Here is a 12,027-nt window from a genome sequence, read left to right as displayed (position 1 = left end):
TAAAGGGTGTGTGTAATATGCGTGTAAATATTAATAAAAGCAAAATTGATAACTACAAAATGTACAGGATGATATAATTACAGGCTTTTTGTGGATTTATACATAAGTAACACGCCTCTGTGGTCATGAAATAAACATGACATTAACAATGCTTAAGCATTTAAGTCAAAAGGAATAAAACCTAATGTGGTCTTCTTTCATTAAAGCCAATTTGCCTCAGGATTAATCTAGGTTGGATGTATAATCTAAGGTGCTTTTTTGTTCACTACATTTAAAAATGATGTAATTATGTAGAGATTATGTAAGTAACTGTAGAACTGTGACTGTAAAGTCTGCTAATCGTTTAACCTTGAGCCAGATGACAAGTACTGCAGAATAGATCATTCTATGGAAGAAAAGAAAATACCTGGCAACCTTGAGAAAAGCGCTGTAAGCCTCTGTCAGGCTGGAAATGTGCACCTCTTGTTAATTCAATTAATGATATAATGAGATAATAATTCATTAAAAAAGTATTTAAATGGTGTAGTGTGTAATACTATATTTTGTAATGTATATTACACTTTTGTATTCTGAATACATATTCTAATTGCTTGTGTTCCATTAATGTCGAACTTTGTTGTTTGGTTTGTTGAAGTTTAAATCACACACAGTGGAAGTCCAATGTTGACACTGTAAGTGATCTATATGTTATAGCAGTCCTGGGATTTGTTTGGTTTATTTGTTTTATTAGAATTTTAACGTCATGTTTTACACTTCGGTTACATTCATGACAGGAACGGTAGTCACTCATTACACAAGGTTCATCAGTTCACAAGGTTATATCGAACACAGTCATGGACAATTTTGTAAATCCAATTTACCTCACTTGCATGTCTTTGGACTGTGGAAGAATACCGGTACACCCAGAATAAACCCACACAGACACAGGGAGAACATGCTAACTTTACACAGAAAGGACCCGGACCGCCCCACCTGGGGATCGAACCCAGGACCTTCTTGCTGTGAGGCGACAGTGCTACCCACTGAGCCACCATGCTGCCCTTCTGGGATTTGAATTACTTCCAAAATAAAATGACTTTCAAATATCTCCCCTGGAGTAGAGGCCATAGTTGCATCAGTTATGAGGAGTCCCTGGTCCGGCTCCCCACCCTATATGAACAACAGCCAAACGTCGTTCATGTAGGCTCCCAGCCTAGCCGGGTGGCAGATCTGAGTTTCTAACCGACGTGTACGAAATCTCAGCGTATGTTGTACTTTTAAAGACGAAACCCAACAACAACCCTGTACCAAATAATCTGGGGCTTTTTTTTTACCTGTTATGCTGATGTAATGCAAAAAAAGTGAACAAAATATTTAGAAAAGAATATAACCTCAACATTAAATGAGTAGCTTTTGGAATGGCCTTCCCAGAGAATTGAGCCAAATCCTATTAAAATATGTGGGCTGTACTGTAATGTCAAAATTCGTAATTTAATTTATCAACTGAATGAAGTCAAAAGAGCTCAGGGGCATCCAGTAGAACTAAATATCATGTGTGCTCTATGTCTATAAATTCCACAACAATTTTTAACGAAACTTTTATGTTCTCCAATTATTGAGTTATTAACCTGTTGTTAAAGATGAAATCCCAAGACTGCCATAACATCCTTAAATCCTGCCATAATGTCCTTAAAGCTCCATCCAGCTGTGTGTAACCTTTCAAATTCAATGTGGGTCTGGTGGGAAAAAAATGTAATAAATTATAGTAAATTAAAAATAAAGTATAGTAAATAAGGACAACAAAGACTTCAAATACTGTACTGAAATCACAAAATACAGAAGCTAGTATTGTGAATTCACCTTATCTCTGAGAAAAAGAAAGAAAAGAAAAAAACATGCATACAGATCTGCTATCGCTGGTCAGAAATCAACCCAGTGTTCCAGCACCTCACATATCGGCCGATAATTACCCAGCAGTCAGTGGATTTGCTCTTTCAACAAACATAAGTGCTATTCAAACCAAAACATAAAGTAAGTTAAAAGCATGTCTGCCAGAAAACACATATACTGAATCATCAGAAACATGGATCCATAGAAAAATAGACTAAATGGCAGTAATATTCATGTTTCCATTAATACGGGCAGGAAGAAGTTGTTTCTGAAGTAAGCTGTAATTAATGACCCTGGCGGTTTAGAGCCACTTGAAAAAGCGGAGGTAAATCTGTGATCCGTTCCAGTGAGAATGCTCAGAAACATTTTCTATAGATCCACATGCTCATTCTTTGCAGAGACCCTTCGGTAATCATTCAGATATTTTAGAATCATTTTACTTTTTAGCAAACGTTTTACTTTGAATAGAATTCCAGGAATTGCTTTGAACATGGTTGATATGATCCTCAGTGAGACGCTGTGCTCTGTATCCGCTCCCTGGCTTCACAAAATAAAACAATAACAATAAAAAAAAAAAAGATGTTTAATTAATTGTTTCCTCGTGCTTCCATGGTTTCTTTGGATAAGTATACCACCCAGTAGACCATGTTAAATGCCCCAAAGGAAACTGGGAAAAGGATGCGTGCATACTTGTCAATCTTGCTGGCCCCTCCAGCTGTAGAAGCTACCGGCTGAGCACTGGATAAGGTTTTGGCTTCCACTTTCTGCATAGTCTCCAACTTTGGAGCTAAGAGATGGTGAAGAGAGCCGGTGGGCGTGTTGGTTGATACGTTTTCTGTGACGGTTGGGGTGGAGGGGGGAGCAGGAGGGGTGGTCTTGGAATTTGCAGATAATGCATTGGACTGGGTACAGGTTTTGGGATTGAGTCGTGTTTGGCTGGACGTGCTGCTGGTGGTGCCCGAGCTGGAGGACAGTTGGCTAGTCGGAGGCTGTCTAGACGTGGCTGTGAAGCTCTTGCTGCAGGGTTCGTTTCTTTGGCTGCCCTTGGGGTCTGGCTGAGAGTGAGTTGTGGAGCTTACACGTTTTCGGAGGTTGCCGTTAGTGTCCGAGTTTTGCTGAGGGAGAAACAAAGAGATGTGGGGTTTAGCAGAGTTAGCAGCTATTAACAGCTGTATAGCTGCAGTCAAAAGTTTACATACACGTTTGAATAAACATGTAAATCATGGCAGTACTGGAATTATAGTAATTTCTGCAACTGTACTTTATCTGTTTCTAAATAATTGGAATGTATAACTCCTTTGTCCAAAAATATTGAATGAATTTAAGTTTTTGGCGCTCTATTATGCAGGGCTCTGTGGAGGTCACTGGAGTTATTTACCAAATTTGTAAAACCATGTATATATGTACTGTATATATGGTTTTGGTCGTTTATGGTTGAAAGAACATAGCATACTTGCATTTGGAAAATACACATCTTTCACCTCCTCCCTCAGACATGGCCCGCTGTTCCTATTTAGCACTCGGCCAGACTGGTGGCAGCTCCAGGACTCGACTTTCTTGGAAGTGGACTAATGTATTAGACTGCTGCACCACTCCAGCGCCAATCAGTGAGAAGCTTTAGCATGTGTTATTTTGCTGTCAGTAGGAGTGAAGAGGGGGCGTGCGGAGCTGTACGAACCACACAGCTTACATCACATTACTAAAACAAAGCCAGAGAGAAATGTAGGACGCCACACTCCTGTGTTAATGTGTATTTTTGGGTGTATGTGGGTGAGCGAAGCACTGAAGACGTGTGTCCCTGATTGATGCGGTCTTACGTTTGAAGGACATCATATGGATGCAAATGTGTGTAAGAGTAAGAATAAGAGCACAGCTTTGTCAGCCTTTCTTTTTTTGCAGTATAAACAGCTGCATTTGGAATTTACCCCCTTTTTACAAGCTTCTACGCCTCTAAGAATCAAACTTGAGCAAAAGGCTTTTGCTGCAATTTTTCAATAAATACCTACACACTTATGAAACTGCAAAGCTTCTAAAAAAAAGAAATATATCCTTTATCACACAGGTGCTAGTCTAATATTTAGGTTTCATTATATCCTGTGGAATGAAAAAAACAAACAAACTATTTTTGGGGTTTTGTGATAGTAGGAAATGAATAAAAAAAAAAAGAGCAGAAATGGAAAGGCAAGCAAACCAATGTTACAACCCCCAAAAAGCCTCTGTCTTTTTATAAAGTATTTAAAAGTATTAATTCCCCCAGTGCTTAGTGTAGCTCTGAGAAATCTTTACAGATGTGCCTTAACCGTGTTGCCTAGGCAACCACTTAATCCAACATCCATGTGGTGGTCTACTAAACCATCAGCTTCCAGTCATTCCATATAAGAGCAATCCGGTTATACGTGTTTCTTTCGAATAAACTTAAGCTACAATCTTTTATATGAAATCATATTTAATTAGACTGATACTTACTCGTGTATATGTACTCTTTACCACTAACTGATAATCTAAGGGGTTAAAAGTTATTATATTTTATTTATTAGAATTTTAACGTCATGTTTTACACTTGGCGGCACGGTGGCTAAGTGGGTAGCACTGTCTCCTCACAGCAAGGAGGTCCTGGGTTCGAACCCCAGGCGGGGCGGTCCGGGTCCTTTCTGTGCGGAGTTTGCATGTTCTCCCCGTGTCTGCGTGGGTTTCCTCCGGGAGCTCTGGTTTCCTCCCACAGTCCAAAAACATGCAGTCAAGTTAATTGGAGACACTGAATTGCCCTATAGGTGAATGGGTGTGTGTGTGTGTGTCTGCTCTGCAATGGACTGGCGCCCCGTCCAGGGTGTTACTGTGTGCCTTGCGTCCATTGAAAAGCTGGGATAGGCTCCGGTGCCTCAAAGCCATAAATATTCTTGTCCTACATCACACCAGATTTTTTGAGGCATTATGGTTTGCAGGTTTTAGCATGGTGCTATGGTAATGGGAGGTGTGATTAAATTCAGCACACCAATTGTTTCACACTGTCCATTTTAATAAACAATATTTGTACTTGACCTGATTCCCAAAGGAATATTACACAGAACCTGATCTCATTTATTCCCACTCATAAATTTTTAATAGGAGACAGATCTGGACTGGAGGCAGGCCAGTGAAACACACACACACACACTGGCCATTTTGACTAATGGATTGCAAACTGAATTGCTGTGGGACTGCTAGAACCGCCTCATAGTGCAAATTAACCAGTAAACGTGAGGCACTTGAACGCTACGCCAATGAAAAACTTACATTTACATTTTCCACATTTAGAAGACTCTTTTGTCCAAAGCGACTTACAGTTGTGACAGTATTTAATCTAAGCAATTGGGGGTTAGGGGCCTTGCTCAAGGGCCCAACAGTAGCAACCTGGCAGCGGAGGGACTTGAACCGGCAGCCTTTAGATTACTCTAACCACTAAGTTACAACTGCTCAAATGTTAAATTGCTAAACAAAAACCTTAAATTTTGAATTTCTTAGCAAATTGCGTATTACATGGGACAAGGCTCATTTCACAGTTTGTAAAGCGATTTTCACGGCCGTAAATTAGGTAGTGCCATAATTATAATACTTTTTTAACTTTTCTTTTCTTTGTGGGATGAAACCTGAGTACCTGGAGATAATCCACAGAGACATGGGAAGAATCTTTAACAATTTTGAGAGCTACTCCTTATCCATAGCTTTTGTTTTAATTCCCATCATCGCTGTTTAATGACATCTATACTTACCTGTAGAACCTCCTCAGTCTCCTTGCTCTTGCCGGATGTTGATGCGCTCTTTGCAGCTGCATTCTTTGCTGCCTTCTTTTTTGCTCGTTCTGCCTGGGCGTTGGTGAAATAGTTCACAGCAGCAAACTCAATCAGAGCAGAGAAAACAAAAGCAAAACAGACTGCAATGAACCAGTCCATGGCTGTGGCGTAAGAGACCTTGGGCAGAGAGTGACGGGCACTGATGCTTAGAGTGGTCATGGTGAGGACAGTGGTGATGCCTGAAAAATAACAAGAAAATAAACAATGGCAGGGATTGACCGGAAGTTACTACAGGTAATCGTTCAACTAGTCTTTTAACAAGCTTCAAATACTACTGAAAACCCGAAATACAAACAGATGAAGTCTCTTTGTTTAGTGTTTCCTGAGGGGTCACTCCTTTGCAGTGACCTGGCACTTGTTTTTAACTGACAGGTAACAAAAAAGCTGATTTTTTTTATGAATTGGATGCAAGGACGGATTAAGGATAGTCTGGGCCCCTGGGCAAAGAGTTTAAAGTGAGCTCACTATTGGACATATTGTCAGGCATGAAAAGAACATCAAATAGCTCAGTTAAGTGTGTGTATGCATTCAAACTGCTTGAAATTGCTTGTCTTAAATCTAAATAATTGCAAAATTGCTAAATTAATTTGTGTCTCTGCGCTTAAGAGAAATTGAACATAATAATTTTGAAACAATACAAATTCAGAAACATTAAGTAAGGGCCTGAATCGCATATTTGCAACAAAACGTCTGTTATGAAATATGGTAGCTTGCCTGGCAATTTGTAGGTCCCTAGAAAGTCAAGGAGCCATGGTAAACGACTTCTATGGAAGTCAAGGGCCCCATAGCAGGGGCCCTCGTGATTAAGGGCCCTCTAATGGTATGCCCTGCTCTTCTCTAGGGCCCCCTGGTAGGGGCTCTCATAACCAGGGCCCTCTAAAAATATGCCCCCCTCTTTCCTAGGACCCCTAATAGCCAGAAGTCGAAGTCAGAGCAGTGCCACAACGCCTCATCCATTTTCATAAGGGGCCCAAAAGCATGGCTAGGGCCCAAAAGCATGGCTAGGGCCCCCAAAAGCATGGCTAGGGCCCAAATGCATGGCTAGGGGCCCCAAAAGCATGGCTAGGGCCCCCAAGAGGCCCTGGGGTCAAAGTCCCTAATAGTCAGAGGATCCTTAAAATGGAGGGCCCTCGGAAATAAAAATATATTGTATCATAAATGTTGATAGGCATCGCAAAATGTTTTGGGCCAGAGCCCCCCCGGGGCCCCCTGACCTCAAGGCGCTGGCCCCACTGGCCCGGTCAGTAATCCAGCCATGATTGGATGGTCCATAGTTTGTTTCTAAACATTGAGAATATTTTTGCCTAAGCATAAATTTTACACACAGCTGCTCAGATGATTAAAGTACCACATAATTCACAGAGTTTAGGTAAAAACCAAAACGAAAACTTGTGTTACATTTGCCAAAGATCACTTTGATTCCTTCTTAACCTATTTTTTATAACATTCTATAGAGCAATGAGTAGACAGAGGATGTGTGTACTCATTGCTCAGAAGAAATAAATGCCCTGCTACATCTGGCGTAATGCTTCCAAAGCATGCCACAAGAAAACAGGCCATGTATTATGTGGGGCTGGGTTACTTAAAATAATTGACAAAATATCATTAAATAATCTTAAAGAGGAATATCTGGTCATAAGTCTGTGACAAGCACAAGAACAAATTATCATCTAAATTGATCAATGTGAAGTGGTCTAATAAAAACAAACACATCCAGACACGCTAACAGCTTTTTCCCCAGAGCTGTAACACTTTCTAACCAAAGTTGTTCTCTTGGGCAAATGTTGGTAAATACTGGTTAACAGTCCGTGTGCTGTCGGGTCTGTTAAATATGTTATATGTTACATGTCATACATGTGTAATTATCTGTACTATTATGTGTATTGTTTGTACTACTACTGTATGTGGACTATTGTGTGTATTATTGTGTGTATCACCAAAGCAAATTCCTCGTATGTGTAACGGTAATTAAAGGTAATGTGTACCTGGCGAAATAAAGTGATTCTGATTCTGATTTGTGGTGCAGCTAAAATACTAGCCCAGTTCCAAAAGAAGTTGAGTCTTGGACTGATGCTGTGGCATCAGCAGTACATAAATCGAAAGCCCCCCAGTGTAGCTAAATTAAAGCAATACAAAAAAAGAGAGCTGGCAGGAGGGATTTTTTTTGGACTTGGTCTACCTGAGTCTGTGTATCACATTTGCTTTCTGCTTAATAAAGGTTGATCTGTTATTTGCATTACTATTAAATGTGCTTATATATACAATTCTGAAATATAATTAATATTCACAGACTTGATTAAAAAAAATTATGAACAGCATTTCAAGAGTTGTATAATGTCCTTCAGATCACTGCAGTAGTAGTGATGGGAATGTCGTCATGTATTTTCAAAATTACCATTAATTAACAAAGCTGTTTACTACACCACTCTTTGCCTTACTTCAGTGAAGCCAACCACCTCTACAATGACTGAAAATGATAAGTGCGGACAACCTGTCTCTACCTTCAGGCTGTTGTGAGTCCTTTAGCTAATCACAGCAATAGGAGTCAACACAATGAGGGTAAAGAGAAGCAGATGCAGTATAGAGCAATGAGTTATGTCTAGTGCAGTTTGAAAGGTAATGTGGTGGTAATATCCAGAATATGAATAAACTGTGGGTAGATTCTTTAAAAGAAATAGTTTTTGTGGAGGGTAGGGCAGAGAGTACACTTGTTTGATTAATGAATAAACGGTGGTTAATGCATTCTGTTGAACTGAACTGTTTGTAACATAGTAGAATATTCAGACTACATTTAGAACACTTTTTGAACAGGATCACATAGTCAGGAACACACTATTCCTTATTGGTATTGGCAGGAAAAAAAACATTGATTAATTAGTAGAAGTACACTGTACAGTAAGAAAAAGAGCACTAAGAGCACTAAGATGAGTGGAAAAGCATCTTAGTGCATCTGGCAACCGTCTTCAACACTGTACAGTAAAAATAAGAGCACTAAGAGCATTAAGATGTGTAGAAATGCATCTTAGTGCATCTGGCAACCGTTTTAAACACTGTGCAGTAAGAAAAAGGAGTAGAAATGCATCTTGGTGCATCTGGCAACCGTCTCAAACACTGTACAGTAAGAAAAAGAGCCGTTCTGTTAGATACTCATCAGCCCACTTTTACTTAGTGGTTATTTGAGCAGCACAATGACATGTTTTTGGAAGGTGGAGTCCCGGTAAAAACATATGGAAAACTTCTATTAAATGAAAAAATATATATTCCACTGATCCACAAGGGGGCGCTACTATCTCATTCTTAATCAAACATACTCGGGAGCAAAAGTTTCTCTGAACTCTGCCATGCAGCATCGAGTGTGCTAGATTCTGATCTAATATCTCTCTCTCTCTCTCTCTCTCTCTCTCTCTCTCTCACACACACACACACACACACACACAAACACACTCACAAACGCAGCCAACATCGCCCATCTCCTCCTACACACTTCAACATATTGTTCAGTACACACAGGCTCGACTGCAGCAGCCACTGGATGAACACACGAAGACAATATTTATGATGCTCATACAAAGCAGCCACATAACAACAAAATTCAAGCACATAAACACAATGATGTAAATCAGAAGCACACAGTAACAAGTACTCTCACACTAAATGAATTTCATCAGCCACTTAGTGAACGGTCCGTTACAAAAGAACAAGGGCATTACGTAAACAGAAGGTACTGGACTGCTTCAAAACTGCACTGGGTAATTAGCATTACCCTACTCGCCTGTCATTTGTCTCTGAAGGTTAATCACCCAGTTAAATTTAAATAGTGTCAAAATATCACAGTGACCAGAAGAGTCCCATCTAAAATCCATCAATAGTAGGATGGCAAGACTAATGTATGGAACACTGTAACTTCCCTATATAAGCTAGCATTGTTTAAACAAGTAACCATTCATGTTAGCAACTACATTGCTCACATTAATCCAAACCAGTATAACCCAGTATAGACTGATTCTACTCCCACAGCATGTCATAGCAGATAGCACAGATCCTCTTAAATGGAAAAATAGCCTTCGAACCTTAGGTTGTTTTAAGATATTTCTTTTCCTCCTTGTGTAGTCACGTGGTTTTTAGGCAAAACATTGCCACCCTGAAGAATCTTATTTAATTATCTAACACTACGTACACATAAAATTGCACACCAGTCATAAAAATATGGACATGATACTTGATACATGATAAGTAATATAAGTAATATGGCAAGTGGTGTTCTTATAATCTCACTGCTTTATTGTCCTAAAAACCTTTATACAAATTATAGTGTATTCATAATTTTATTGTAGGTTTTATACAAGTATGAACTAAAATCTCTTTATCTTTTGGTCAAGCAAAACATAATGAAAATATAGAACAACAGCTGTGGTTTTATCATTTCTTTTGTGTAAGGAAAGTTAAAACAGTTCAGAACATGTCAATTGGATAGTGTAAACCTTTAAGTGTGACTTATTACATGCTAATTTACACCTATTCCAAAATCTGCAAAGTCCCTGTCATTAATTATATTCATAAGCACAAATTCCAAGGACATTATGTGTGTTAATTTAAAATGCATACATTGCCTGCATGTATTATTAAATGACAAAAAGATAAGTGGTTGAATATGGGTAAAACATGCTAGCCCACCAGTGCTGAGATCTCAAGCTCTCTGCTATCAGCCGGCTGGACACCTAAACAGACACGATTGGCTGTATGTCTGTTGAGGGACAATGGTTGAAACAAGATTCCTTGTCACTGATGAAAGTGCGGCCCCTGCTGTCTGGTCTAGATGCCTACATTTTTGGGGGGGGAGGGGGTTGATCATGGATAGCAGTGCGTGGCTCTACACATGTGATACTTTGTCAGGTAAAAAGAAGCGATGACCTGTGTGACTTTCTGAGGGGGCGCTCTCCATCAATCAATCATGGGTGGGGGTGGTTTCAATGGTGAGAGAGATTTAACTTCCAGCTGGCCACAATCCAACTTGGTACAAAAGGGGAACATGGTTAAATGAATGTGTTCTGTTGATGTAGGACTTTAAAGCATCATTTATGACAGAGAACACGAGTAGCAAAGAGTAGCAACGCTGACTGATCCTGCATTCAATATGGTCTCACAATTACAAACAGATTCTTCACTTATGTGGTTGCATGTGTAGTTACGCAATGTTCAGAGATTAAAAACGTCTCACAGCGCATCATAACGAGAGCATAAGATCACAACCCTAAATTAAATGCTGATGAGTTCAGCATGAGGCCAGAGGAATAAGTACAGCAGTGATTCAGTGTATAGAATGTAAACTGACACTAAACATTTCCAGCTTAAATTAGTGAGACGTGACTACACACAAACACATGTATCAGCATATTGAGTCATTATGTATTTCAGGTCTCATTATCAACCAAACGCCCCATTTCTCAAAACCAATTCTCTGAGCGATCATAACAGACACGATGCAGCTAAGATCACTGAACGTGACTTTACAGACTGAAGAAAAGCAGCTCTGAGAAAAGCAGATTACACAGTGACGATGCCACACTGTGCCCCCATTAAATATCTCTTGCACTATTAAACACATACACTACATGTACAAAAGTATATGTATAATTGTTGATTTCATGTGTTTTAACAGGTGTTAAATGCTAACAGGTGTAATAAATCAATTATTTAAAGAAAAATATATGCTCACTGAACAGCTTTGAAATGAACCGGAACATCAATTGATGCTTTCTTGACCAACATTCAGTGCCCAGCCATACAAATTCTGTTTTTACTAAATATCCACAAATTCCTACAGATATACTGTTATACTGTAGATTTAAGTCTTTAAGAAGTCTTTAAGTCTTTAAGAAACCTTCTCCGAAGAGTGGTTGTTATAGCTGAAAAGATCACACAGAGCTCACTCTATTTTAACACCATTTGTTTTTTAAAAGGGATGTCCAACAAGCTCATGGTCAGTTGTCCAAATACAACTAGACACATAGTGTATTACAGGTTTTTAGTGCTCTGTCTGTTTTCAATGTCTAATGTCTATTTCATGAGTGGAGCGCCAACCACACCGCACTTTGAGGAAGCATCTGAAGGTGGGTCATTGGTACACTTTCCCAGCAAAGAATGAGAGCGTGCTATTCTCAGCTTCACGACTGCCCCAGGTAAAGTGTAGCAGGACACACGAGGGGTGTGTGTGTATATACTGTATATATACATGTGTGTGGCCATGTATTTAGGTCTCTGTAAGGACCAAATATGCCCATACTGAAGGGAATATCAATCATTTTTCTTTGAGAGGACATGACCAGAC

General features: G+C 39.5%; 1 protein-coding gene across 1 annotated transcript in view; it reads right to left on the bottom strand.

The window, feature by feature from the left end:
• Positions 1-2,456: 2,456 nt before the first annotated feature.
• Positions 2,457-12,027, bottom strand: part of gabra4 (gamma-aminobutyric acid type A receptor subunit alpha4) — a 31,472-nt gene continuing 21,901 nt past the window's right edge. Inside the window, exons 8-9 of the mRNA XM_063000954.1 lie at positions 5,619-5,878; positions 2,457-2,984 (exon numbers count right to left, since the gene is read on the bottom strand). Coding sequence (XP_062857024.1) covers positions 2,457-2,984; positions 5,619-5,878 — 788 coding nt within the window. The remainder of the gene's footprint in view (positions 2,985-5,618; positions 5,879-12,027) is intronic.

This window comes from Trichomycterus rosablanca, chromosome 8 (assembly GCF_030014385.1).
Source record: "Trichomycterus rosablanca isolate fTriRos1 chromosome 8, fTriRos1.hap1, whole genome shotgun sequence".
In the NCBI taxonomy this organism is placed as follows: domain Eukaryota; kingdom Metazoa; phylum Chordata; class Actinopteri; order Siluriformes; family Trichomycteridae; genus Trichomycterus; species Trichomycterus rosablanca.
The sequence above is the reverse complement of the archived record's forward strand: the minus strand, read 5'-3'. Positions and strand labels throughout refer to the sequence as shown.